The sequence below is a fragment of the Neopelma chrysocephalum genome, unplaced genomic scaffold (genome assembly GCF_003984885.1).
Source record: "Neopelma chrysocephalum unplaced genomic scaffold, ASM398488v2 Primary Assembly neopelma1_72, whole genome shotgun sequence".
Taxonomy (NCBI): domain Eukaryota; kingdom Metazoa; phylum Chordata; class Aves; order Passeriformes; family Pipridae; genus Neopelma; species Neopelma chrysocephalum.
The window spans coordinates 2,078,862-2,103,174 of record NW_020897732.1 but is presented as its reverse complement, the minus strand read 5'-3'; the positions used below and the strand labels follow the sequence as shown (position 1 = coordinate 2,103,174).

Sequence of the window (24,313 nt, the reverse complement as noted above, 5' to 3'; positions counted from 1 at the left end):
AAGTTCTCTTCTGTTTGTCATTTCAAAGAGGCTTCCCTACAGGAAATGGGAGGAGGGAGGCTCGGAGTACCATAACGTGGTAGCCTTACCCTCCTTATTTTCTTGCAGTTGAGAGCAACAGCAGCAGCTATAATGTTGAAAGCCATCATGGGAAGCAGCAGGATCAGAGCTGTTTGCACATAGAAAATGCAAAAAAAAGCAAAAACAAATACAAAAACAAAAACCTCCAGCAATTGGAATGCGAACATTATTTTATGTTTTCTAAAAGCCACTAATGGTAACAGTCTAAAACTAATTTTTCTCTCCAAATAATAAAACTGTGAAGCTTTACGGATTTCTAGGTTGAGGAAGAATTCAACTCATATCCTCTATAGGGTGTTTCATTCTATCAATGCTGCATTAAACAACCTTGGTGGGAAAAGACTGAATTGGCAGGTATTTTAAATGCCATGGGATTGCCAAGGCAACTGAAGACTAACTGTGGCCAGAATACAGATAGAAAAGCACATGTTGGCAGCAAGAGTTCTAACATCTGAGCTTCCTCTTTCTGGCAACTCTAGGGCCTTACAGAAATGTGTAGCTTACATAATAAAGTTATTCCAAGCTGGAACTGTTTTACTTGTTGTAAAATGCCAATAAATGAGTAGAAAATTATGTTAGCTGTAGATTTTCTTTGAACTGTGAATAATTAGGATATATAAACATTTTATATTTTAAACTGAAAGTGTAATGAACTTCCTAGAGACATGACAAGGTGTTAATTTAAGTCTGGAAAGCCAGTGGCGTAAGCATTAGAATGACGCCCCCCCCCCATGATTATTTTCATGATTGACTCCATGGGTGGGGTTTAGCATTATCTTTTTTTATTGTTTGTAAGCACAGATGTACCACCATTCAACAGCCTAGGGACCTATCTGTAGGGAATGCTCAAGTGCTAGAAGGCCGCATATGTTGGTTGTGAATTGAGTAGTTTAATTAAGGAAAAAGATTATCTCACTGCACAGGAAACCCTGAAAAATAACAGAATTGGGTTTATACATTATTAACACTTAAAGAGATCATGTATATGTGTGTGTGTGTGTGTGTGTATTCTGTGACATAGAGATATACTTAAGAAATCCTTGCTCTTTTAAAGGGATTAAGATTTTACTCTTAAATTCTTTTTACACTGTTCTTTAATATTGAACATATGGGCAAAAGACCTATGAGGGTGTACTGAAAGCCTAAATAGGGGGCATAAAGAGTCATTGACCGTAGCCTCAATATGAGTGCAAAAACGTTTTTCAAAGTTCACTATAAAATTAATAGATTATATGCAGTATTGAGCATAAAACCTGGCAGGCACTATTTGAACTCCTCAGAGCATCTTGTATACTGGGTGGGCAAATCAGGCCATTCAGTTGTTCTTGTCATAAATAGGTGCTTCAATCAGACTTTGGAAAATACTTGTGTTTTGTACATGCAATTTTGTGCATCGCTGCCCTCTCTGCACACTTTAAAGGACACATTTTTAAATCCTGGTTCTTTACATTTTCAGAGGTTCATGGAGTGCTGTCTGGAGCATTTTAGAAGTAAGATTGCTAGGGTAGGATGAACAATTTTACTGTTCACCGCTAAGTTATTGATGACATTGTCATTTTGAACCGTTGCAGAGGTTCACTGTTTCCTGCTGAGAGGCTCTCTTTGGGAGGATATTGTAGAGGCATCTATTGTTGTAGTGGGACTGGTAGTTTACTATTGTATCCTGTCTCTTTGCAGTTGGCCCACACATCGGGCGTTATTGTGGGCAGAACAACCCAGGACGTGTCCGGTCTTCAACAGGGATTCTTTCAATGGTATTTTACACTGACAGTGCAATAGCAAAGGAAGGATTCTCAGCAAACTACAGCGTGTCGCAGAGCAGTGTATCAGAAGGTCAGTATTTATCTATCCCGCAGAGCTTCTTGGAAACTACTCTCAGTTATGTCTTCTTGCACACCAGGTGTTGCCTGAAGCTTTAAAGAAACCTTAAATAAATAAGATGGTGGGGAAGGATTGGCTCTGTTTTCCTTTTTTCCTTTTTTTTTTTTTAAAGAACAACTGCCCTTTGAAAAGCAGTGCAAGAAGCAGAATTCTCCTTACAGTTTTATTCCACAGTATCACTAGGAAGTGGAGATAATTATTGTGAAAAACTGTGCTCACCACGGGAACGCAGGAATGCAGAGCAATTGAACACTTGCATTAAAACAATGAAACACGGACAATGAATGCACTATCCAAAGCCTTCTTTTATTACATGGAATAAACTTTGATGATCGATTTCTTGAATAAAAAGAACCCATTTAATATATGTGCTCTTGTTAAACCATTTCATAAGCTGTCTAAGCTTTGTTCCCTAACTCATATTTTTTCCCCAGTTGCCTGATTTTCATGCTTACCCTTCGGACAGAGAATGAAACAAAGTGAGGAAGACACATGAAAAAACAGGCTGTGTTACATCACATCCTTGCAGATTTTCTTGCTCTCCTCAATGATAAATCACACACTTTAAATCAAACTCTCTCTCTTCTTTCTGTGTCTTACTGAGTTTCAAGCAGATTCACCTATATTTAATCTACTTGTTTAGTCAAAAAAGGAACAAAAGAAAAATGAGCAAACTGAATTAATCCCTGTAACTCACCACCTCTCCTCCACTCCTTGCCTCTTTAACAGCTTTCTTATACATGCATAGCTAGGAAGAGGGAATCCCAGCCTCTGTGGATGGGAAACATCCTTCTCCATCTGTCTCAGACTGTACTTTCAGCTAGTTTGGTTGCTCCCTATGTAGGTGCTGCTCTTATCCCTCCACTAGCTAACACAGGCCACTTGGGTCCCCCTGTCCTTCTCCTCCACAGTCACCCTCCCTGGGATGTAGATGTATCATCACACTGAAGTCAGAATTAATAATATCTGCTACACTGGGATGCCTTCAGCTCTTAAGCACAGGACAATAGAACAGAAGTCAGTGTGTGTGAAAACCCTTTTGGATGAAAAAAGGAAACATTTTATATGCGGTAGACTTAAGACAGAGTGAATCCTCTCACTTAATTTCAGCCACTCTTTCTCTTTGTGTTGTCAGTATAGAGAGGGTCACCTCCAGAGTGACCCTCAATCTGCTTATCTCAGACATGTGAGATGTCCCTAGGAGGTACTTGTCCCTCTCAGTAGACTACAGGGAAAGCCAACATGTCTAGATCAAACTAGACACTTACTTTTCAGACATTTTAACATGACTCCCACCTATCGTGTTTTGCATTCTTTACAGTGGCTTATGGCTCTCCTTCAGATTTCAAGCAGAGGTTAATTTACTTTGAGACTTACCATAATGTAGTTCAGCTCCAGTACTTCACCCAAGGCTCCTAAAATACTGAAACAGCACAGATTTGGGGGAAAGGGTCATACGCCATGGAAAACACAGCTAACAACAAGATTGATAATTCAATTATGGGTCACTCTTAACTACAACTCCTATAAAATACCCTTTATAACATTTATGAATGTAAATTTTTAAACACTTTTTGCAGAATATTTTAATTTTCATTTAAAAATAGGAAATTTGGGGGTTTTAAATCTCATTTTTCCAACTCATAGATGTTGAAACCTTAAACTCCGCACTCACCCCTCTGTTAGAGAAACATCAGCTCCAGAAAAGGTGTGATAAAAAGGAGTGTATATCCAGCTGTCAGGGCCTCCACTTCGCACACTGGTATTTTACCTTAAATTTCTAATGAAGAAATTAATTATATTTCTATAATATGAAGTCCCTGAACAGAAGCATAGGCACATGTTTGTTTCTCCTAACCCACTTCTGGCACGAGGGGAACATGAGCACCTGGGTGTGAGGATCTGTCTAAAGCCATCGGCCTCTCTTGCTTTAGTAGAGGTTGGAGCCTTTATTTCTGAAGACCGAGAGAAGAATTGAGTCTCCATGCCCTACTAGCCTTTGAACTTACTATAGTGATTAGGATGTCAATTAATTCTAAATTATCTATGTAATTTTTGTGTCAACAAAAAGAGATCGAATGAAGATGATCAACTCATTTAAAATACACCACGTTACAGAAGAGGTGGTAGTTCCCTTAGGTCAATAATCTTCTGGCCTGGATTCAAATTTTGTCGCTGTGTTTCACTCCAGTGTCTAGGATCCAAAGAGGATGGATAAAATTTTAACAATATTTTTTAAGCATTTTGTACTTTTTCTACGGAAGTAAATAGTTTTAAAATCAAATTATTTCATACAATCATCTAGTTTGTCTTTCCTGAGTTTGTGCATAATTATGAGATGAACATACATTGTTTTATGTTATGAATCCACAGAAGTGTCTGTGCTAGCCTAGAATAGAGAATTCTATTGTCCTATATTGAAATGGCTAAAATGCTGGGCTAAAAATATTTGTATAGCATTATTACTGCAGGAATTGCCATGGCAACTCAAATGACAGTATTAAGAATGACACCATAAACCCAAAACTGCCTCACTTAAAGTTGCTAAAGTATTCAAAGTCACATAAAAATAAATTCTTTAGATATTCATATTCAAAGCAGGAAAATGTTCTCATTATTCGAAATCTAAATCAAAAAGCTGACCATAATAATGATGGTAATTTATTTTTCTTCAGATTTCCAGTGCATGGAACCACTAGGTATGGAGTCAGGAGAAATTCACTCTGATCAAATCACTGTCTCCTCCCAGTACAGCGCTATCTGGTCTTCAGAAAGGTCCCGGCTAAATTACCCTGAGAATGGATGGACCCCAGGGGAAGATTCTATCAGAGAATGGATACAGGTAAAAAAGATAACATTTTAAAGATATTATTAATAATACTCTGTGGAGTTTATTGAATGTGGAGAATGAAAGAGAAAGGAAAAAAATAACGCAGTAAAGTACTCCTACATAATTTAAGAGTCATTGCAAGTAAATATCTCATATTCCCTATTAGACACACAAAAAAAGACGTACTCCCAAAGGTATAGAAAAAGAAAAGGTCAGGAAGATTAATTCTTTTGTTTCCCACATCTATTGTTTTTTCAGTCTTCTGGGCACAAATAACAGAGATTTTGGTTTAGTGAAAAGTCAATATTAGTTTAACATGCACTTAAAGTGGAATGTCCCAGTAAGCTGAGCATGTGCTATGTCTCTAGCTGATTACAGTTAAGCATTAATACAACATAGTTTTTTCATGCACTCAGATTTCACCTCAGAAGACCTATGTCTCTTCTAGAAGAACATGGTACACACAGAATGAGTTCAATGGTCTCTGCCTAGTGGCTATTCTTCCACATCCTTAAACACAACATTCATTAGCAAGATGAGCTGCCTTGGCTTTGCTCTGTTAATGCAGGAGAAATCTTGCAAACATTTATTGCCATGAAGAGGCTCCTTGAGTTCAGTCAGTCTGTTTGGGCTTGTTTTTTAGTGTTTTATCAGGTCCATAGCTTAATGGCACATGATTCCTGAACAGTTTAAGATTCTTCATATGAATTACTGTATACAAAAAACCTATACTAGTGGGCAAGTATTAGCATCATTATATGAAAAAAACCACTGATTTACCTCAATTGTACATTGCCTTACACTGCTTAGCTGAAACCTAGATTCTATTTCTGTTGGTAAAAGCTAAGAGAAATGCTTGAGTATATTAGATCTATATTACTAATATTTAAAACTTGTTCATAGATTTTAAACATTCCTCCTGCTTCTGTTGTTTTCTGTAGGAAATTACTAACTGACATATAAAAACAATGCCTTATTAGCCTTCCATACGAATGTTCACACTGGTGTTTCCTGTGAGGTTTGCTGTCTGCAAGAAAGCTTAAAAACATGTTGAGTAGTAGTTAGTAAAGGGAAGAAAGAAGGGGAAATCTTTTATTTCTGATCCTTGGCACACAACGGGACTCTCAGGTGTCCTGCTTGGGGATCTCTGTGCATCCTGAGCTCCTGGCAACATGGTGATCCTGTACAATGGACCTAATCAGACTTTAGAGTGGTAAAAAAAAGAAATCTGTTTATCCTTTTTCATTACTGAGGAATAAACATCAAAATCTCCCCAACCTTATCTAAGTGCAAGGCTTGTTATTAATCATTGCCACTTGCAATCCGTGGAATGCACATGGAAAAAGGGTGGAATGCATTAGAATCAAATTCCATGTGTTTCATCTGGTCGGAGGGCCGCCACTTTTTCTTTGTTTCCTTCTTTTCTGCTGTCACTTGCACATTTATGACTGGATAATCAAAACAAGAGAGCTAGTCAAATCTCATTCATGTGTTCTGTGTGCTTATTAACTTTATTAAGTTATGATAACTACATACCTATATATATAGCTTAATCCTTTCACTTAGAACTAGATCTTTCTGAGAAAAAGTTTCAAAGGACTTTTTTTAACCATTAACTTCTTTAATAACAGACACAACAGAATTCAGGATACTCCAGGGTTTATGCTTAAAACAGCTCAGGGTTCATCAGGCCTCCTGGCCATGAATTTCTCAGCCTCCTTTGCCTCCTGCCATAAACCAGAGTGCCCAGGGCCTGAAACAACCACTGAGCAGAATTTTTAGCAGCTTTATGCTGCCTCCAGCTACCACATCAGCCAAGAAGTTGGTGATCATTTGCATGCAATCTGCCCTTGGGCATCTCCTTCACTGCCCAAGGCCCATGTGAAGGGACTACTGTTCGTAGTTTCTACCACTCAACTTCTGTAGCAGAAGCAACCAAGCTAAGTTCAGAAATTGAGTACACCATCCCCTGGCTTTTCACAAAGTACGACAGTTTAACTCATCTTTGGCTCTGATGCTTATTTATTGTGGTTTCATTCTATACTAACATTGATAATTTGAACTTCCACTTGTGTTCTAAATGTTTTCCTGTTACTTGACAATCTTGAGATGGGTGCTAAGGGCTTCAGACCATCAGGAACCTCAATAGCAGGGTTCTTGTGCATGTGAACTGCCATCCTCTATGAAGTCTTGATGCCACTGGCAGTAAGTGCATGTTGCAAGTTTGTGTCTGGATAAAATATTGAGATCCCCTGTTTCCTCTATACAAATATCCTCAGGAACAGATGTTCGTCTCCATAAGAGCTTACAGAAAAACAACCAAGGACATGTAACTGATAAAATACTCAGAAATTACCCACAGAAAAAAAATTGTAACATTTTATAAAAGGAGGAAGGGATGCGTATATGAAGGACTGAGGTCACTTTGTTCTGCTTTGTTGTGCGTGCTATTGTAAACTAGTCATTTGTGTGAACTATTTGCTTTTGCGCAGTACAGCATAAATGAATTTTTGCTGCACAGAGCAAGAGCTCTAGAAAACATTAAACAGGAAAAAAAAAGGTGAAGGATACAGCAATGCTGAACTTAGAACTTTTAAAGTGAAAATTTCTGCCTATATGTCCTTGTCTGAAAGACAGAGATTGTGTATATCAGTTAATCATTAATTTTTTCACAATTGCAGGTTTCCATACCTGCACACACACTGCAGCTGGTTAAATAGTGATGTCTGCCTTTAAATTGATGATATGCATATGCAACTAGGGCATATATATGAGCTATGTACAGTCATATATGGGCAAAACAGCTTGAAAAAACAGCTCCAAAAACTAATTTCTTCAGTGTATCATTTTTTTGTACAAAGGAAATAATATAGTTCTCCTTTCCCTTCCTTTTACCTCTCCCTTGAAGGTTAATGTTCTTGTTAAGACAAAAGAAACAGAAAACGTCAGTTAAGTATCAGCCAAAAGAGATTGGTATCTTTAGAGGACGTCTAGAGGGCATGTGATATGATTGTCTCCTTTGAGGTGTTGAAGTCTTTTGGACCATTTTGCTGAAAATAATTAGGAAAATAGTGTTGGCTTGTTGTTAGTAATGAATTTGCATGAATTCCATATGTGGACCTGAAACCCATTCTTTGGTGGAAAAACTGGATTGCTCCTTTGTGGCTGACAGGTACAAACTACCGAGTCCATCTGAGTGCCACCTGCTTACAGGGCTCCGCTAAATGAAAATTGCCTTTCCATTTCTTTTCTCAGTTGTTTGGATATAAATGTCAAAGCTTAGATTTAAAATTTTCATAGCACAGTCACACTATAAGTCTGCACAGTACTTTCTCCATTTTATTTTTGCCCTCTCAAACACACTTTTTAAAATTGCTGGTCTAATTTGAGATTTGGAGTGATTCCTTAATCAGAAACAGAGTCACTCCAGATTGAATTTCTTCTTTAAAAACACATTAATAAAGTCTATGGATTTTCCAATATGAATGGAATAACAATATGCATGAGGCAAAGGCTACCAAAAACAAGCATGAAGGTAGTTTATTGTCATATGGGATGTTATTAACATCTCAACCTTAAGCTCAGCCTACTTGTTTATTGCACTTATGTTTTGCACACTTGACTGCCCTTCAGTTTGAAACAGCGTAATTTAAAATAAAAAATAAAAACAGCCCTTTAATTTAATCAAAAGCAGGGAACTGCCATTGCAATGTAAGTCATTGTCCCTCATTAACATATCCTTTCACAGGAAAAATAGTATAGTGTTTCCATTTATGTAATCTGAACAACAAACATGTTAATAGGTATCAATTACCAGCCAGTTTCAGTGCTTAGAACCAGTAAGAAGGCCCATGCGAGGGTTTGACATCTGGTTTTAGTGAAATTGTTCCTGTCTGTGGTATTTAAAATTTAAAGAACTCCTGTTATTGTGCAATTGGGAGTCCTAGGGGAGTACAATGTTAATGAAATCCATAACGTGCAGGGATTTTATGATTGCATTTTCAAGGCATTCCTTCAAAAGGGACAACTGATGTCTGCCATGGCAGCAGTAATTGTGTTTTTACAGAGTAGATTTAATGTTCGCATTTAAGAACAGCAGTTACGTTTACACTCATCTGAAAAAATAACATGCAAAATCTCCATATTTAGGGAGCTTTGCATCTTATTTCTGAATCCTTTGAGCATGAGCTCCAAGCCATTGTGCATGGCAAACCCTTGCCCCTCAGGGATAGGTTGTGGCCAGCAGTCCCCGGGGCATCACAGGAGTCAGGGGAGCTCCAGGAGAGGTGTCGTCAGCTAAAGATACTTGAAACCCATGTGTGTGTGGTTTTCAGAGGAGACTGATTGCCTATTACCAGGGTCACTGGGAACCTCTGCTACCATCAATCCTCATAATGGTGCGGGTTTTCAAACCCACAAGGAGCAACACCTTCTGGGTACTTTTACTGCAGGATCTGTATGTTTTCTATCAAAACGTTTCTTCTAATGCATATAACACAAATCTTTACACTCCCATGAGACTGGATGGTAGTTTCTGGGTGGCACAATTTTTCTCTTATCCTGTAACAGTGAGCAAGACCTCCAGCTTGCACAGAGAGCAAAGCATGTTTGTTAATAACACAAGATCTTCAGTTCATATCATGTCTGGGGTTGGACAAAACCATAAATCCAGTTTTAAGAATCCTAGTATCAGATCAAAACTTTGCAGCCATAAACCAAAAAGCACTACTCTGGTATAAACACACTCTGCCATTTCAAATTTGTTCAAAAAGGTTAACAGGAGGTTAACATAAATAGACATTATGCTCTGAATTTGGTACTATCTGTCATTCTGCAGCTGACATAAGGCCATACACTAAGATGAACTCCTTATTGTATGTTCTGGCTAATTTGACATAAACGGCTAATCCAGCCCAAATTTATAGTGCTGGAGTTTGCAGCAGGGCACAGACCTGGCTTCACATGCAAACATCCAGGCTCAGAGGTTGGCACGAGCAGCAGGTTTTGTCTGCCTCCCTCTGGCCTGTGACTGGCAGTCTTCACTTCATCACCCATCCCTTTGGCACCTTCAACTCCTGCAGAGTAATTCTAGTCCTCTAGAGCAGTAAGCCTGAGGAATACCAGCTGATCTGGTGTAAAATTCTCCCTCTGCATCTTGCAGCATTTAGGGGTCTGAAGAAAGGCCAGAGAGGTAAGAGTAGGTCTCAAAAAACAACCTGGGAGATCCCCCTTGCCTTCACTGATTGAAATATCAGTTGTTTACTTAACACTAACTCTCCCTCCTGTGGAAGGAAAATATACTCCCATTGATTTAAAACATTTCTATGTATACACTACTTCACCAGAATTGAGAGGGAACTCTGGAGTGGAATTTTCCTTCCACATTTGTCTTCATTCCTTTACATTTTAACCTACATTCTTCATTATTTGCTCCTTTGTAAGCAAAACCCAGGAGCAAACGTCACTGATATATACTGGTATATAGATTAATACAGGTTTATTCCCATATCACCTCTGAAAATAATCGCAGTTCATCATTTGGTGTCTTGACGTTTTATCGGTGTCGTAGCTTATTTCGTTATCAGGTATTCACTTAAAAATATAGGCAGTATTTATATATGCTGCTGCACAGCATGTTTGTTTAATTAACAGGTTTATTCTTACATCAGACAGCTGTTTAGGCTGACTTTACCAAGCTAGCTTATCTAAATATTTCACATGAAAGCTCAAGGAAGTGCAAGTCAACAATGCCTGTTATTTTTATTATCATTTCTGTTTCTTTTGGAGTTTGATAGTGAAGTGAAATGCATCATATTACTGCATAGAATAACATGAAAACTGGGAAATCTCAGCCTCCCAATTCTCCTGGCCTTTGAAGGACTGCCTGAGAGCTGGAGTTCAGAGGCTTTGTGGTGGGGCTTGCCCATCATTAGGGAACACACTGACATGAAAGCACAAAAACTGTCAGTCCTTTGTCTTCTCTACCACTTTAGAATACAAGTCATTAGAATACAAGTATTTGGTTTGTGTCATTTTACAGTTCATAACTGCACTCCAGAAATCACAAAAAGCAGAGTTAGCTTTGTGTGGAAAAGTGTTACAGTTATCTTAACGGTCTTAACATGCTTTGCACATGGGCAAAGAATGACAAAAGAATATTCCTTTCTGGAAATCACAGCCAGTACAGACTGTGACACAGCACAGAACCGAGGTTAATTGACCCAGCAGGATACATTCGTACCTTTATTTACTGTGACATGGGAATAAATGGTAGAGTTTCACAAAGGCAAGTACTGAAATTAGACAAGAGGGAGAAGGAGAAATAAAAGGGCCCTACGAAGTATGAAGGTTTTTTGATTATTCAAAGTGCTTTAAGAGCTATTTTAGTACTAGAAAGTTCCCAGCCATAGATTTATCACTCTGGGGAGGCTGAAGAGATGCTCAGAGAACTGTGCAAAACCATTGGCAGCCTTATTGCTCCAGAAGTGCAGGTGCAAAATGCAGTTTAGAGTAAAATCCTCTCTACCTCCCTCTGACATGTTTCAGCATCAGCCCTAATACAGAGGGGAGTCCTGTGTGGCTTCAAGCAATCCTGCATGCAACATATGGAGGAGCAGCAGAAGCAGAGCCCCTCCGAGCTTCCACTACCAGCCTAATCATTATAATAGTTTTGGTTCTTTCAGAGGATCCATTATGCAGAGATCTGGGTAGTTTGTATATAGCTCTGTAATTACCTATGCATCCACTTCCCAGTCCAGCCCTACATCCCCTCAACGGCTGCAAGACAGATGGTCCTTTAGAGCTGAGATAGTGAATTAAAAATGTGTCCAGCAAAAACACTGATTCAGCAACTACTAAAATAATTTTGTAGATTTAGCTCACTTTCACTAGTTGGTTCCAGGAGGTAAAGAAATTAAAATCTTTAAATTGAAAATAAAACTAGTTTTAAATGAACCGCCACAGGCTTGTTTTGTTTTGTTTTTTAAATCACAGCTTGTACTTTTACTTACTTTTGCAGAAATTAAAGCCACTTAAAAAATCTGTACAAAATTATTCTTCTCCCTCTTTTGTTTTTATTTTTTCCATTCATTGGGTTCACATTTGGCTTGACTCAGGATATTTGTTATACTTTGCTGGTTTTCAAGCTGCCATCATGCCAAAAGAATCAGTTGTTTGTGCCATTCTACTTGATATGGGAGCTCTCTCCCAGATGGCTTGCAGACCCCGTGGGGTCTGAGGCAGCCTTGCCCACCTAGCTACCAGGCACTGCAACACATCTGCTCCACCGCAGCCAGAACCTTCTGCAGATGTGAAGGAAGGTGTCTCAGAAGGAGATTTTTCTGAGCCTAGCAGAAATAATTAATCTACAAGACTAGGCAGGTGTCAAACTGAGGGTGAGGTAAAGCTCAAGGCTAGAAGTTAAGTGGCTAAGGCCAGTGGCGAGAAGCACTGCCTTGGGTAGGAACGCACAGCTGAGGTGTGTTATAATAAGCAGAGTTATTACTGAGCTAAAGGTCTCTGTTCTCACGGGGCCGACCCTGGGCTGGAGATGATAGGTGTACTGCTGAGTGCTTTGCAGAGACAATTATGCATTTTTATTCACTCTTTCCACACCTGCACCGTAGTATGAAGCTGTAGAGTTCATGAGTCCTATGGGCCCTTCCCCATCCCAGCATCCATGCTCCAGATTTTCTGTTGCTAAGCTATTATTTGCCTCCCCTGTCTTTGTGTCATCCTGCCTTTCTGTCCCAGTTTAATTCTGTTCTACCCATTAGGTGACATTTTCACAGCAGTAGCAGAATAGGTAAAGTGGAAGGATAAATGAGATTTCTTCCAACTGGTAAATACCTGCCCTTCAGAAAGCAATTTGTCTTCTTTCAAAAAAAAAAAAGTATATTTCAAAAAGGAAACACTTCATTTCATTTTGGGGCTTTACCTCTAATGTTTTCACTTAGGATTTAAAAAAAAAGTCTTTAAAAAGGCATTGGAATAAATTCCAAAGCTGACTGACAAACAAAACCTACTAGCAGAGAAAATACAGTTGACTGAACATTAAGCTGAGGTTTGGTTCCTCTGTTTTCAGGAATAACTGGCTTCTCATCAGAGAACCACTGTTTACACATAACTTCCACCAACCAGCTGTAACTGTATAGTCTGGTCTTTCTCTTCATTGCAGCCTTTTGTGTTGAACTCTTCAGACCAAACTAATTTCTGGTGTTGATCCCCTGAAGCTGATAAAAGGATCAATTTGCTCTATCACATATAAAACCAGGGTATATTTTAACTGGTCAAATTTAGGTTATAGATTATTGTACTAAAGACTAAAGTGTCTTTCAGCTTTAACAGACCCAGGAGCAGGTTCTTCCATTGCAAATCCTACCAACTTCAAGCTATTGGCTGAAGGGTTAACATAGCACAGAATAATTTTTAAATGCTCTTATCAGGCCTTAAAAATTACGTGTCCACAGGAGTGCTCCCTCCCTTTCATGATATGCTTAACTCAGAAAATACACCCTTGTGTTTATTTTAAAAAGCCACAGAACTTAAAAATCAATTACTTTGTTCTTTACATAGCTGGAGATAGAGTAACTTTTAGATAGGCTAGTGAGGGTACACAAACCAGGCATCATTAGCTGGCCAAAGAAACCCTGAAAATGAAATCCCTGTGGCTGGATTTTGAGTGTGTTTTGCTGAGGGAAGGGCAGAGCTGGGGAGAGACAATCTCCCTGGTTTGCTTTAGCACCTGAGGGAAGTTGTCTTGGTAGTCACTGGCCTGTGCCATCCCTTCTACTGTCCCCCTTCCTCCACCAGCACGGGACAAGAGTACCACTCTCAGCAGCAGGACTTCCAAATCACAACTTCAGAAGTATTTCATCTCCCTGTGTGCGTTTTCTCAGAGCTATGAGGGACATACCAGAAAAAGTGGAATAATCTTTGCATGTGCAGCCTGTCACTCATTTTTCACCAGACATTTACAGTACCCTCACCACATCATCTAACTGCAGCTACCTGATGTTTTTTGAGAAGGTAGCAGAAACTCATATTTTGAAAAAGCAGTGACTTGCTTGGTGACCCAGTAGTAAATTAAAATCATCATATACAATGTGTATGAAATAGAAAATCGAATTTTGGTGCAACAAAACTGACAGTTCCATTTAACAGAGAATAAATGAATGCAGACTCCTGTGGATGAATGACTGATTTAAAGAGACTGTGATGATTTTCCAAGATGAGAAAGCTGATCACAAGAAAATACATACATTTCTATGTGACACAGATTATACGCCTACTCCAATTGCCAGTGAAATTAGGCTTAAAAAGTATTATATCATAGACACTGGCACTTTTTCTTGCTTTTGCTGTGATTTTTTATAGAAAACCCAGAAGGTCTGAACTTTCAAAAATATCTGAGTGTAGTAATTTCTAGTTGTTTCAGTGGAACTGGCTCTGAACACAGAGATTGCACTGTCAGATCTATCTACACCATCAAGGTGTACTGTCTGAGACAGTAGAGGTTTAATTTTGCATAGTGTATCATCCCTTGCTTAACAGCTTCCTAGCCATTAGCATAGGTATGCTGTGAAACAGGAAGAAGCAGAAGTTATTACTGTGTGTTTACACATGTAATACTGTACTTATATTCAAAATACCAAAACTATAAATCAATAATAATTTTCTGCCTTTACCCTCTGATTTTAGCAGGACAGCAGCTGCAAAAAAAAAACAATTCTACAAAAGAACTTAATAGGCAAAATTCAGTGTTTTCTACCCAAACCCTACTTATTCACATGTGAAGACGTCTGATAGAGAAGCTTTGGATTACTTGTTTCCCATTTATGCATTAGTTGCTCAGTACACTTAGGGGAAAGAAAGTCCTACAATTATGCCCTTTTCTCAGAAAAGAGTAGTTCTGCAAGTATTGCTATAGAGTTTCCCTTTTCTATAGTTTCTAACACAAACCGGGGAAGGTCACATTCAAACTGCACTAAATAGTTGTCTTCATTCCAGATCACGGGATTAAGCTCAAGTTTAAAATTAAATGTAAATTACAAATAAGTATTCAGAAAACGTTAATTAAAAGTATTACGTTCCTGACTCATTTATTGCTCAGCAAGGGTTCCTAAGTATCTTAGCTGGAGAAAGGGGCCATTCAAATTCCCCCTTTTTTTTTTGACCAAGTCATTGTACATGTCTTAGGTTATCCATTTGCAAGTTAATGTAGTGCCGAAGCAAAGGTTTTCATTTTAAAGAAGTAATATTTCACAGCAAGATATGTTCCTGAAAGATGTAAAACAATCTTTTTCTACAGCACTGGGAGTTAATCAGCCTTTCTTCACTGCTACAGAGAGGGTTTGAATGGCATAGGATGCTGATTGCTTAGATCCCAGAGTCTATAGAAAACCCAATACGATTACATTTTCCTCCCTTTGTTATCAGAGTTTATTGTATCTTGGTGTTCAGGTTTTAAGTAGTTTTCAAGTAAGAAATATAAATTAAGAAAAAGGTATTTTCTGAGTCTTCTGAATAACAGTTGTGTTGTATCAGAGCACCACATGAATGCAAAAGGTGGAGCTTGCAAATGAATAACAAAAGGATCATTCCCTATCACTGCATGTGCACTGGATGCATTTCACACAACAGAGAGAGCCCATTTCAGGGGAGCATTGCGTTGCCTTTGCTTGTAAACCAGGCTTCTTCAAAGACCCACACACAGAGCTTGTGTACCAGTGTCAGTGCTTCTCTCGGCCCACTTGCAGCATTTCTCTTTCACATTTGATCTTTATAGTTTCCATACTGGAGCAATTTGGTTTGCTGAATTCTGGAAATGTCTCCAGTTAAAATGCTAGTGTATTAACCTGCTGTACTGAGTCTCTTTTGTTTCTCTTTACCAGAGTGCTGCTTGCCAATTTTTACGACTACAGCAGATTTTACTATTCAAACAGAACCAGATGGAACACCAGTTCAAAGAACATGTCAGAATTAAATATTTCTTTTTTAATTAGTTGCTTCTGATTTATGCAAAAAAAATTAACATAAGAGTGGGAGAATGTGCCATGAATCCAGATGCAACACAGCCCACACAAGCATTATCTTTTCTCTGTCAGAGACAGAGGCTTTTTCTTTCATTATTTTCTTGTCCTTTCTTTTTTCCTTTTTGTTTCTGGATTTCAGTTTTCTTATGCTTTCTGCATCTTTTCCTTCCTGAACCAGCTCCATAATGATGACTGAGTTTATCTTATGTTCATCAGTCACACTTTTTCATCATTATCTTAAATTCTCTCTCATAGAAACCAGTTGATCTGCTTCTAAAAAAATTATTGTACTCAATACTGCAATCCCAGCATCAGTAGCTCAACATGATAGCATCCTTTGACTCTAATCCTTGTTTTCAGCTGAGGGAATCTTTACACTTATGTTTTTTTCTGCTGCAGAAAAGGACTTAAGCAGAAGGTCAAGATTGTGAGGAATATATATTTCAAATGCTAGAGAAAGTTCATTTCCCTTTTGCTGCCAAGAATTCCTGTTGCTTTGGCATGAATGTTTGCTCATCTCTTCTTTCATGCTTCCCCATTTTTGCCAAGTCACATAAGCATCACTTCAGTAAAACATGCTGACTGGGGATAGTTGTTAAGCACAGACTAGAAGTTAAGCGTGTGATTAGTTGCTTTCCCTTTTGGGGCTCTCAGGATGTTGCTGTCAAGGTCAATGAGAAAGACTTCAGTGACTCAGGAGAGATCTTAATAACAGCAATATTTTCTCCCCACTTTCTTTATGGAGCTGCCACAAGTATCACTGAGAATTTTGCACAAAGATCTGAGATAGTTTACAGGATTAACTATTTTCACTTAAACCCAGGATGAATATTTACACCCTGTAAATAATCAAAGAGTTGTGCTCTTGTAATAACTACTCATTTCAAGGATGAAGACTTTTGGAAGTAATTTTCCAACCAAATTAATTAAACTATTTTCAGAATTTCTACTGGAGCCTGTGCCATTTTTACTTAGCATTGTAATCTCATAAGTAAAGGAATTAAGCTGTATATACCTCTTGAGGAAGCATGATTGGTCAAATCAAAAGCAATACTTAATAAAAAAAGATCAACTCTTGCTTAATTAAATATTTGACGGAAGAACAGTGAAGCATCACAATAGTTAATCTGACTCAGAGCACTGTATGCTATCTAGGGAAATGACACGGTTCTCTAAAAATATTTACTTTGGTATGTTGTGTCAAGTGATGGATTGTACAGCTTTTCAAGCCACAAGAGATGCCCACAACAAAAAGCTTCCTGTTGTTAATCAAACTCCAGCACTCGGTCCTTTATTTTCTCAGGCTGTTGAACAGACCTACAGTTAGGAGTGTTAAAAGCTGGCAAAACTACTCCCTTGCTGCAGTTCCCTCAATGACTGTATTTTATTTAACAAGGCAGATTTTCATTCTGGAAATAAGGTCTTCCATACTTCGACATGGTTATGTATGACAACAGGAAGCAGCAATATTAATTTTAAGCCGTGTATGTCATGTGTTGTTCTTTATCCAGCAGTTTGCTAAGATTTGCTACATGATACATTGTACAGAGCTAAGTGTTATTTTTTTCCTTCTCTTTAACTGGTCTCTAGTAAAATGCATATGCCATCCCTTGCATATCTATGTCTTAAAAATGTGTCACCCACTAACATTTTTTGGAGGCAGTAAGACAGCAATAAAAATATTTCTCCTGGATGCTAAAAGATATTGCAGAATAAATAGAGAGGAAGTAATTCATATGTAGCTAGTGCCTTGCAAAATGCTCTTGCAGGAAAGAAATTAATTTCAGAAATAGGAACAACAGAGGTGTTTTTTACATGAACATTTCTCTCCTGGAAAAAAAAAAATGCACACTTGAGATGCTCCTCATTTCTTCTAAGTTAGAGGCCGATTCAATAGATGGTTCTGCTCCCACGGTTGTACTTACGAATAAAGACAGTCACACTGCAACACAAGCAATTATCAAAGGCTATGTTTTTGGATAAGACCCTAAGGCTTCATTATCCAAGAGATATATGCTTTTTCATCAGAATGAAAGTGATCAAAATTTGAAAAAAGAACCAGCAACATACTGCAGTTAGTCAAAGCTGAAACTCTGGTCATGGTAATGAAATGTCAATATTTCAGGTTTGGAGACATCTGCCTATCTCAGATCACAGCCATACAGCTTGTGGTAACATACAGAATCGCTTGCCTTCTCTAAAATAAATACCAGATGTTTGTTTATCATATGTGCAGAAAGTTAAATGTCAAATAATTGCAGGGAAATGCATTTGATGTTCATCTTCAAAAGTACTGAATTTCATCACCACCTCTCTCCACAGTCATTTTAACCTGAAACACAAGTTCTTGAAACAAAAAAAGGACAAGAAGGCCAAAACAAAAAGCTAGTTATTAAAGATTTCTATTACTATCTATTACTATAGTTGGAGGAGCCTGGATCTGAGAAAAATGGGTAGCCTCTGGTCATGTTAAAAGTTGGACCTTCTTTGGAGGTTCCCCTTTGACCGGAACTTACACAGAGAGTTGGTCTCTGTAAACATAAGCCTCCAAAATGCAAACCGAGTCCTATCTGTTTGGTGACACAGCCGTTCCAGAGCTACTACCCCCTGCATTGATTCGTCTGGAAAACATGGAGAAGACCTGTGTCTTACCACAGCCACACTTTGCTACCTTCAGGTTCCAAATGTTAATAGCATTTGATATGGTTGAATTTCTACTCTGAGCAGATCCTGTGACATTTAGAATATGTGTTTTACGAACAATTTTTACATTTTATAGAAAGCAAAGTTTTAGAAGATATTGAAACAAAAAACAAAATATATGACCAAGTGATTAATGAGGGTGAGCTTAACAGCCCAATAAAATGTGTCATGCAGTTTCCAAGGTAGTCTTCTACATAATTCATTTCTATCACCTTACTTAGAGAAGAAGAGTAGTACATTTAGAGCTTGATTTGCAAACATACTTAGGCACAACTGAGGGGTGCTCAGTGTTGCAATTCTGTTTGCATGCACCTGGAGAGGAGCAGTGCCTCTCCAGAGGCCACTGCAGAGCACCATCAAAGGGAGGAAAATGCCTTAAGCCCTACCTCTGTCCTGGACCTTTTCACTGACACAGAACTGAAAACTCCAAGAGACCCTTCTGCTTCTCTGCTGCTTAGCCTCACCTTTCTTGTTTGCACTGCTCCTTTCTCACAAAATAACACTGATGGAGAAATATTATTCTTTTTTTCTCTATCAGTTTGCAAACAAACAGCCCCTGGCATGTGTCAGGTCTGGGGTTACAGCTTCCTTTTGCAAGGGGTTTAAAGCTGTGCTGAACACTACAGCTGTCAGACTCCAGGCACTCCAGGAGAGGACTGCTACTAACACAGTTCCAGTTTTCAAGAAGCACGTAAAGATTTGCTAAACCAGAGAGACCACATCTATGTGGAGAGGAGTTCTCCCTAACAAGAAGAGAGACATCCCTGCTCCAGTACTGTCTTACTGTAGTTTCGGTCTTATGTCAGTTACTGGAGGCAGGAGTGCTAATGATGATGATGCCTTCCCTTCCTTGCTTGTAGGCAATAAATTAAAGGTCCTCTCAGAGTCTCTCTCTCTCCCCCGGTGAGAGAATCCTGCCATCTTTTAGACATGAAGGTAGATGTCTGTATCTCTTGTGTGTTTAGGACTGAGCCTTGGGCAGTGAGATTGATGCTGTAGGATATTCAGTGCCCAGGAGTTAAGAAGGTGTATTGAATCCCAAAATTTAGGACCAAGTAAAATCTGAGGACCTGAAGTTTTCTAATGGGACAAGCCTGAGACACCTGAAGGGTCAGTGACTGGTAGCAATTGTTAGCTCAGGCATCAAGTAATCAAACCTTTCCCTAAGCCGTCAAATGTTAAATTTTAACTCAGCTTCAAATACCTGGAACTCTTGTAATAGGCCATTGCTTGACTTTATTCACAATGAAGTACTTACTGTATATTAAAAAGCCCCTACTAGAATAATTTCAAATCAGTTGGAATGGTACAGGCTTGGGACCCTAATCATTTCAAAACTGAAGAGCTGTTTCAAATTGTGAGAGAAGCAGATCATTTAAATAACTTAGCTCTGCACTCCCTCAGACTTCCAGATTTTCAAGTGCACTTCAGCCTGGAAGTGAATGAGGTATTGGACATAACTCAGTGCAGCACACTTTACAATCAGCAGAGTACAGTTTGGAGAGCATTTGAAGTTAAGCTGAGATTGCTCAGCGCAATGATGCCCAGATTCCCCCATTAACTTTCAGATTGCAACAATCTAACATCTGAGACTCTCCAGTTGCTTTAAATCACTTGATTGTTTTTGTAAGGTGGTGCTGGGATTTTTTTATTTTTTTTTAAGACTGATTTTTTTTTAATCGCACAAAACCAAGATATTGCAGTTATTTCACCCCAAAGACAAGGGCTAAAATGTTATATATAGACTTTACCAGTCTTAAAAACTGGGGCAGGGGTTTCGCCCTGAAAGCCAGTTCTATCTGTCACACACAAGGCTGCTATTCTTGTGTTGGAGGACTCCAAAATGCCTTGTATATGACATGGGCATTGAGAAAGCAGACACTGTCCTCAGTGCCACTTCCTTCAGCCTTTTGGGAGAGAATGCAGAGCATGTTGATTTAACTGCTCCAGCGCCTTTGGATATATGACATACATCCAGGAAAAAGGATGCCTGTGGGACACAGGACACATATATTCTGCCTCCTGTGTACTTTGGAAATAATGAAAAAGCCTGAGACATTCATGGGACAATTCACTTGATAAGGGTTAATTCAACCTATTATTATCCTACTAAACTCTGGACAAGTGAAGTTTAGGGGGATAAATTACTCTGATTAATATTTTGTGAATAGTGTCATTTTATCATGACATTAAATGGCTTGCTTTAGGAAACAAAGAGAAGGTTCTAGCTGTAGAGAAATAGGGTGAAGAATTTAATTGGTTTGTTGTTACAGCTAAAAAAAGGGCTGTACAGAAATGGCTGGCATTTCAAAGCTGTGGTCACCAACCTGACTATGAGAAAGTTTTCTGTCTAGTTTCAGCCATTTGGCAACTGGACTTGTGCACTGAGACAAAGATTTCTTTTGCCAGCAGAACTGACTTTAGTAGTTGTGTTCCTATACCCCACATCATGCTCCCAAATATACTGATATTTCTTTGATGCCACATGATGAACTAGATGAGAAAAAGATCTAGATGACAAATAACAGGGGGGGAGAGCAAGATTAGCTTAAATCACTTGTCCATTTGTAAAAGAGAAAGAGAGAGAGTGAGTGAAAAAGAGTGAAGACCTCTAATGAACATTTGTGTGCACACCATGGCATTCATTTCTCCAACAAGTTGAAAATGATGTTATTTTCTAATGATAGAAGTCCACTACATTTGACAATTAGAACAGAATTATTGCACTTGTGCTAATGCATCTTTCTGTTTTCTTCAAATACATCATACAGTAAAAGTAACTAATTTGCCTTTTTCCTAACTAAATCACACAGTGATTTGTAATTATCTTGTGACTAATACATCATGGGATTCTTTTCTTCTCTTCTATTTGCAAGCGACAATTTCCTGAGTTTTAGCAGAATTCTTGCTATCATTCCCTAAGTGCACATCTTTGACATTGTACTATTAAATTTCATCTGATTTCTAATACTGCAATCCTTAGGGTCACTCTGTTCTCACTGCATGAGTCTCCTCTGTATCAACAAGGCCTTGCAGACTTGTGTCCTTAGCAAATTTCATTAGCAGCTATGCAAGGTAGTTAATGAAAATATTAAGTAAGGTTTTTCACCAGACTGGTCCTTGGGGAATTTCTCTAGTAACTTCTCTGCAGTCTGTTGGTTCCCACTTGCACTGATGGGGTCTCTGGTTGCTCCCTCACAGAGAAAAGAGAATTCTCTGGCATGTGAATAACCCTTCTGGCTAATTAGGCAAATTTTCCCATCTTCTGTGATGGCACTGTTTACAAAACAGGCGATTATGTCTATGTGATTATCAACAATATTTTGCAATTTCCTTCATACAAAATCCTTATTATCTTTGTAAAACACGATGGGGTGAAGGGGGTGCCATTTCTGCAGTATTGTTATCCTCTGAACTGATTGTCCTCACATCCCAAATTATTCTCTACCCCAGGTAGATCTAGGCCTTCTCCGCTTTGTTTCTGGAATTGGGACCCAAGGAGCCATCTCAAAAGAAACAAAGAAAGAATATTATCTGAAAACATATCGTGTAGATGTCAGCTCCAATGGAGAGGACTGGATTACACTGAAGGAGGGAAACAAACCTGTTGTAAGTATTTTTTTTGGTTTTTTATCGCTCTTCAGCCAAGAAATTGTCTGTTGGACTGTTCAGTCACTATCAGCTGTTTAAAAAAGAGGAGTAAGATATCAGAGGTTTAGTCAGGTTGATCAGGGTTAACAATTTGCCAAATCCAAAGCCAGCTATTGTCTCAACAGTGATGGGCCACAGAAATTGTTTATGCAAAGCCTAGAGCAGCTGAAAATGGTACAAGGTGCTGCCTTATCTGTTGAACTCACCATAATTTGAGTGATTTGTTTCTTCTTCCTGGAGTGTTCTGCTCTTTCCCAGCTTGCCAGAGATTTTCTGTGTGACCTTGAGAAAAACATTATGCAGAACCTTTCAAAAAATGTGTTGCTCGTTATCTACAGTGAAGTTCTGGATATGCAACGTGTCAGCGCCTCAGCTCCCTGTGCGTGGCCATGCTGTCTTGCAGGAGTGCTAGCAAGTGATTAGTGGTTTATTAGACTTCCACGTATCTCAGTGATGGGGGTCATGCAGGCAGATGATTAGGCACATCTTTCCATCCTTATAGATTTTTATCACCTTTCCATTTATCAGCACATTTGCTCTCTGTGACCTCCCAATGAAACAGCTTTAGACACTTGTAAGAAAATCTTCATTATCCGCTACTGTGAGCATAAAGCTTATTACTGAGAAGTCAGTTCTACTCCAGCTCTCACATGAATAACCCCAGTGAGGCTGTGCCTCCCTTCCCACCTCAGTCAGGATGTGCCTGGAAGCAACATCCCCAGAGGCTGCCAGGGGCTGATGCAACTGGGAAGGTCTGGTGGTACCTCCCTTCAAAACAATTTTTTTGTGACCCTTTTATGAAGACAGAGGAGAGCTGTACAATATCAAACTCTATCAGTGTAACACTACCTAACTTTAAATATTTGGTTACTGGTTTGTCCCTGACTCATCTGTAAATGCTATGCCAAGTCCACATTTATCTAATCAAAATGGTAGTAGTATTTAACACATACACCTTTCTTCTTTGAAGCAGTTTGTAAAACAATAAAAAAATGAATACTGAAAGGTTCTCTTTGACAGGTATTATCCTGGTTTTACAGGAACTTCAGGTCAAATGCCACAATGTGGGCACTGTACAATGATATGCAAAGATAAAATAACTGACTTGCCCAAAGTCACAAGAGGAGCCAGCACTAGTATGAGACACATGGTTTCCTGGCTCTGGATTCTGTAATCTGAACAACTGCTTCTTTCAAAATCAGACCATGCCTGATTTTCATTACCAACTTCAATTTGTAAACTCTCCAAGAGTGTAATTTACATGAGTTTCTCTTGCACATGCTGTCCTTAATTAATGAGAACACTTCCTAAACCTGTGTCACTTGTCCAAAGGCTTTATAAAAAAATTAGTTTTCTAAAATGGCAATATTTTGCTGTTGATAGAGAAAAGAAAAAACCATGCACCATTCTCTCTCTAATATTTTAATTCCCATTAAAAGTTCACAGCTACAGATCTCTTCAAGGCACCCTCACCTTAATATTTCACTAACACCTTATAGGAAGCTGTGTACTTTTGAGAAAAACCTCATTTTCTCTGTCAGATGCAAATTTCGAGAAAACTACAGGAGGTCCTCACAGAGAAAAAAGTTGCTGAAAAGAAATGTAGCTCCATTTAAAATCTCTTACTAGATGTTAAATTACTTGAGATGTAACTGAGCCTGATGAGTTGACAGCTGTGTGCTGTTGGTCACCGATCCAAATTAGTGCAGTTACAGTAAGTAACAAACAGGAAAGTAGACAGTGTGTGTAAGAAATGGGAGAAATGTCCCATAAAAGGAGAGGGGTTTGTATCCATGGAAAACAACAGGAAATCGGTCTTCCCTACGTGAGGAAGAAGCAGGAAGCTGAATCACCTTCTTTGGACTAGAACATTGCAAGGTTTCAGCTCTGCTAGGAAGGAGCAAGTCTGCAGGATCTTTAACATGAAAGCACAGCCCAATCCTGTCCCTTCTTGTGGAAGTTTCATTGTTCATTTAATTTGACTGCCAGCCTCAGGGGATGCAGGGAAAATCTTAAAGCCTGTTATGTAGATTTTAAATAGACTTCCATCTCAGTATGCAAGGAGAAAAAAAATTCTGAGTACTTGTTGAAAAGGATTTGAAAATAGGAGGTTAACAAAGTAAGGTTTGCATGA

The 24,313-nt window shown here is 38.7% G+C and overlaps 1 protein-coding gene across 6 annotated transcripts in view; it reads left to right on the top strand.

Moving 5' to 3' along the window:
* NRP1 (neuropilin 1) overlaps positions 1 to 24,313 on the top strand; it is a 113,303-nt gene that overhangs the window by 57,352 nt on the left and 31,638 nt on the right. For all 6 annotated transcript variants that reach the window (XM_027686829.1, XM_027686831.1, XM_027686828.1 and 3 more), the window contains 3 exons: positions 1,759 to 1,914; positions 4,638 to 4,804; positions 21,982 to 22,137. In XM_027686829.1, coding sequence (XP_027542630.1) covers positions 1,759 to 1,914; positions 4,638 to 4,804; positions 21,982 to 22,137 — 479 coding nt within the window. The remainder of the gene's footprint in view (positions 1 to 1,758; positions 1,915 to 4,637; positions 4,805 to 21,981; positions 22,138 to 24,313) is intronic.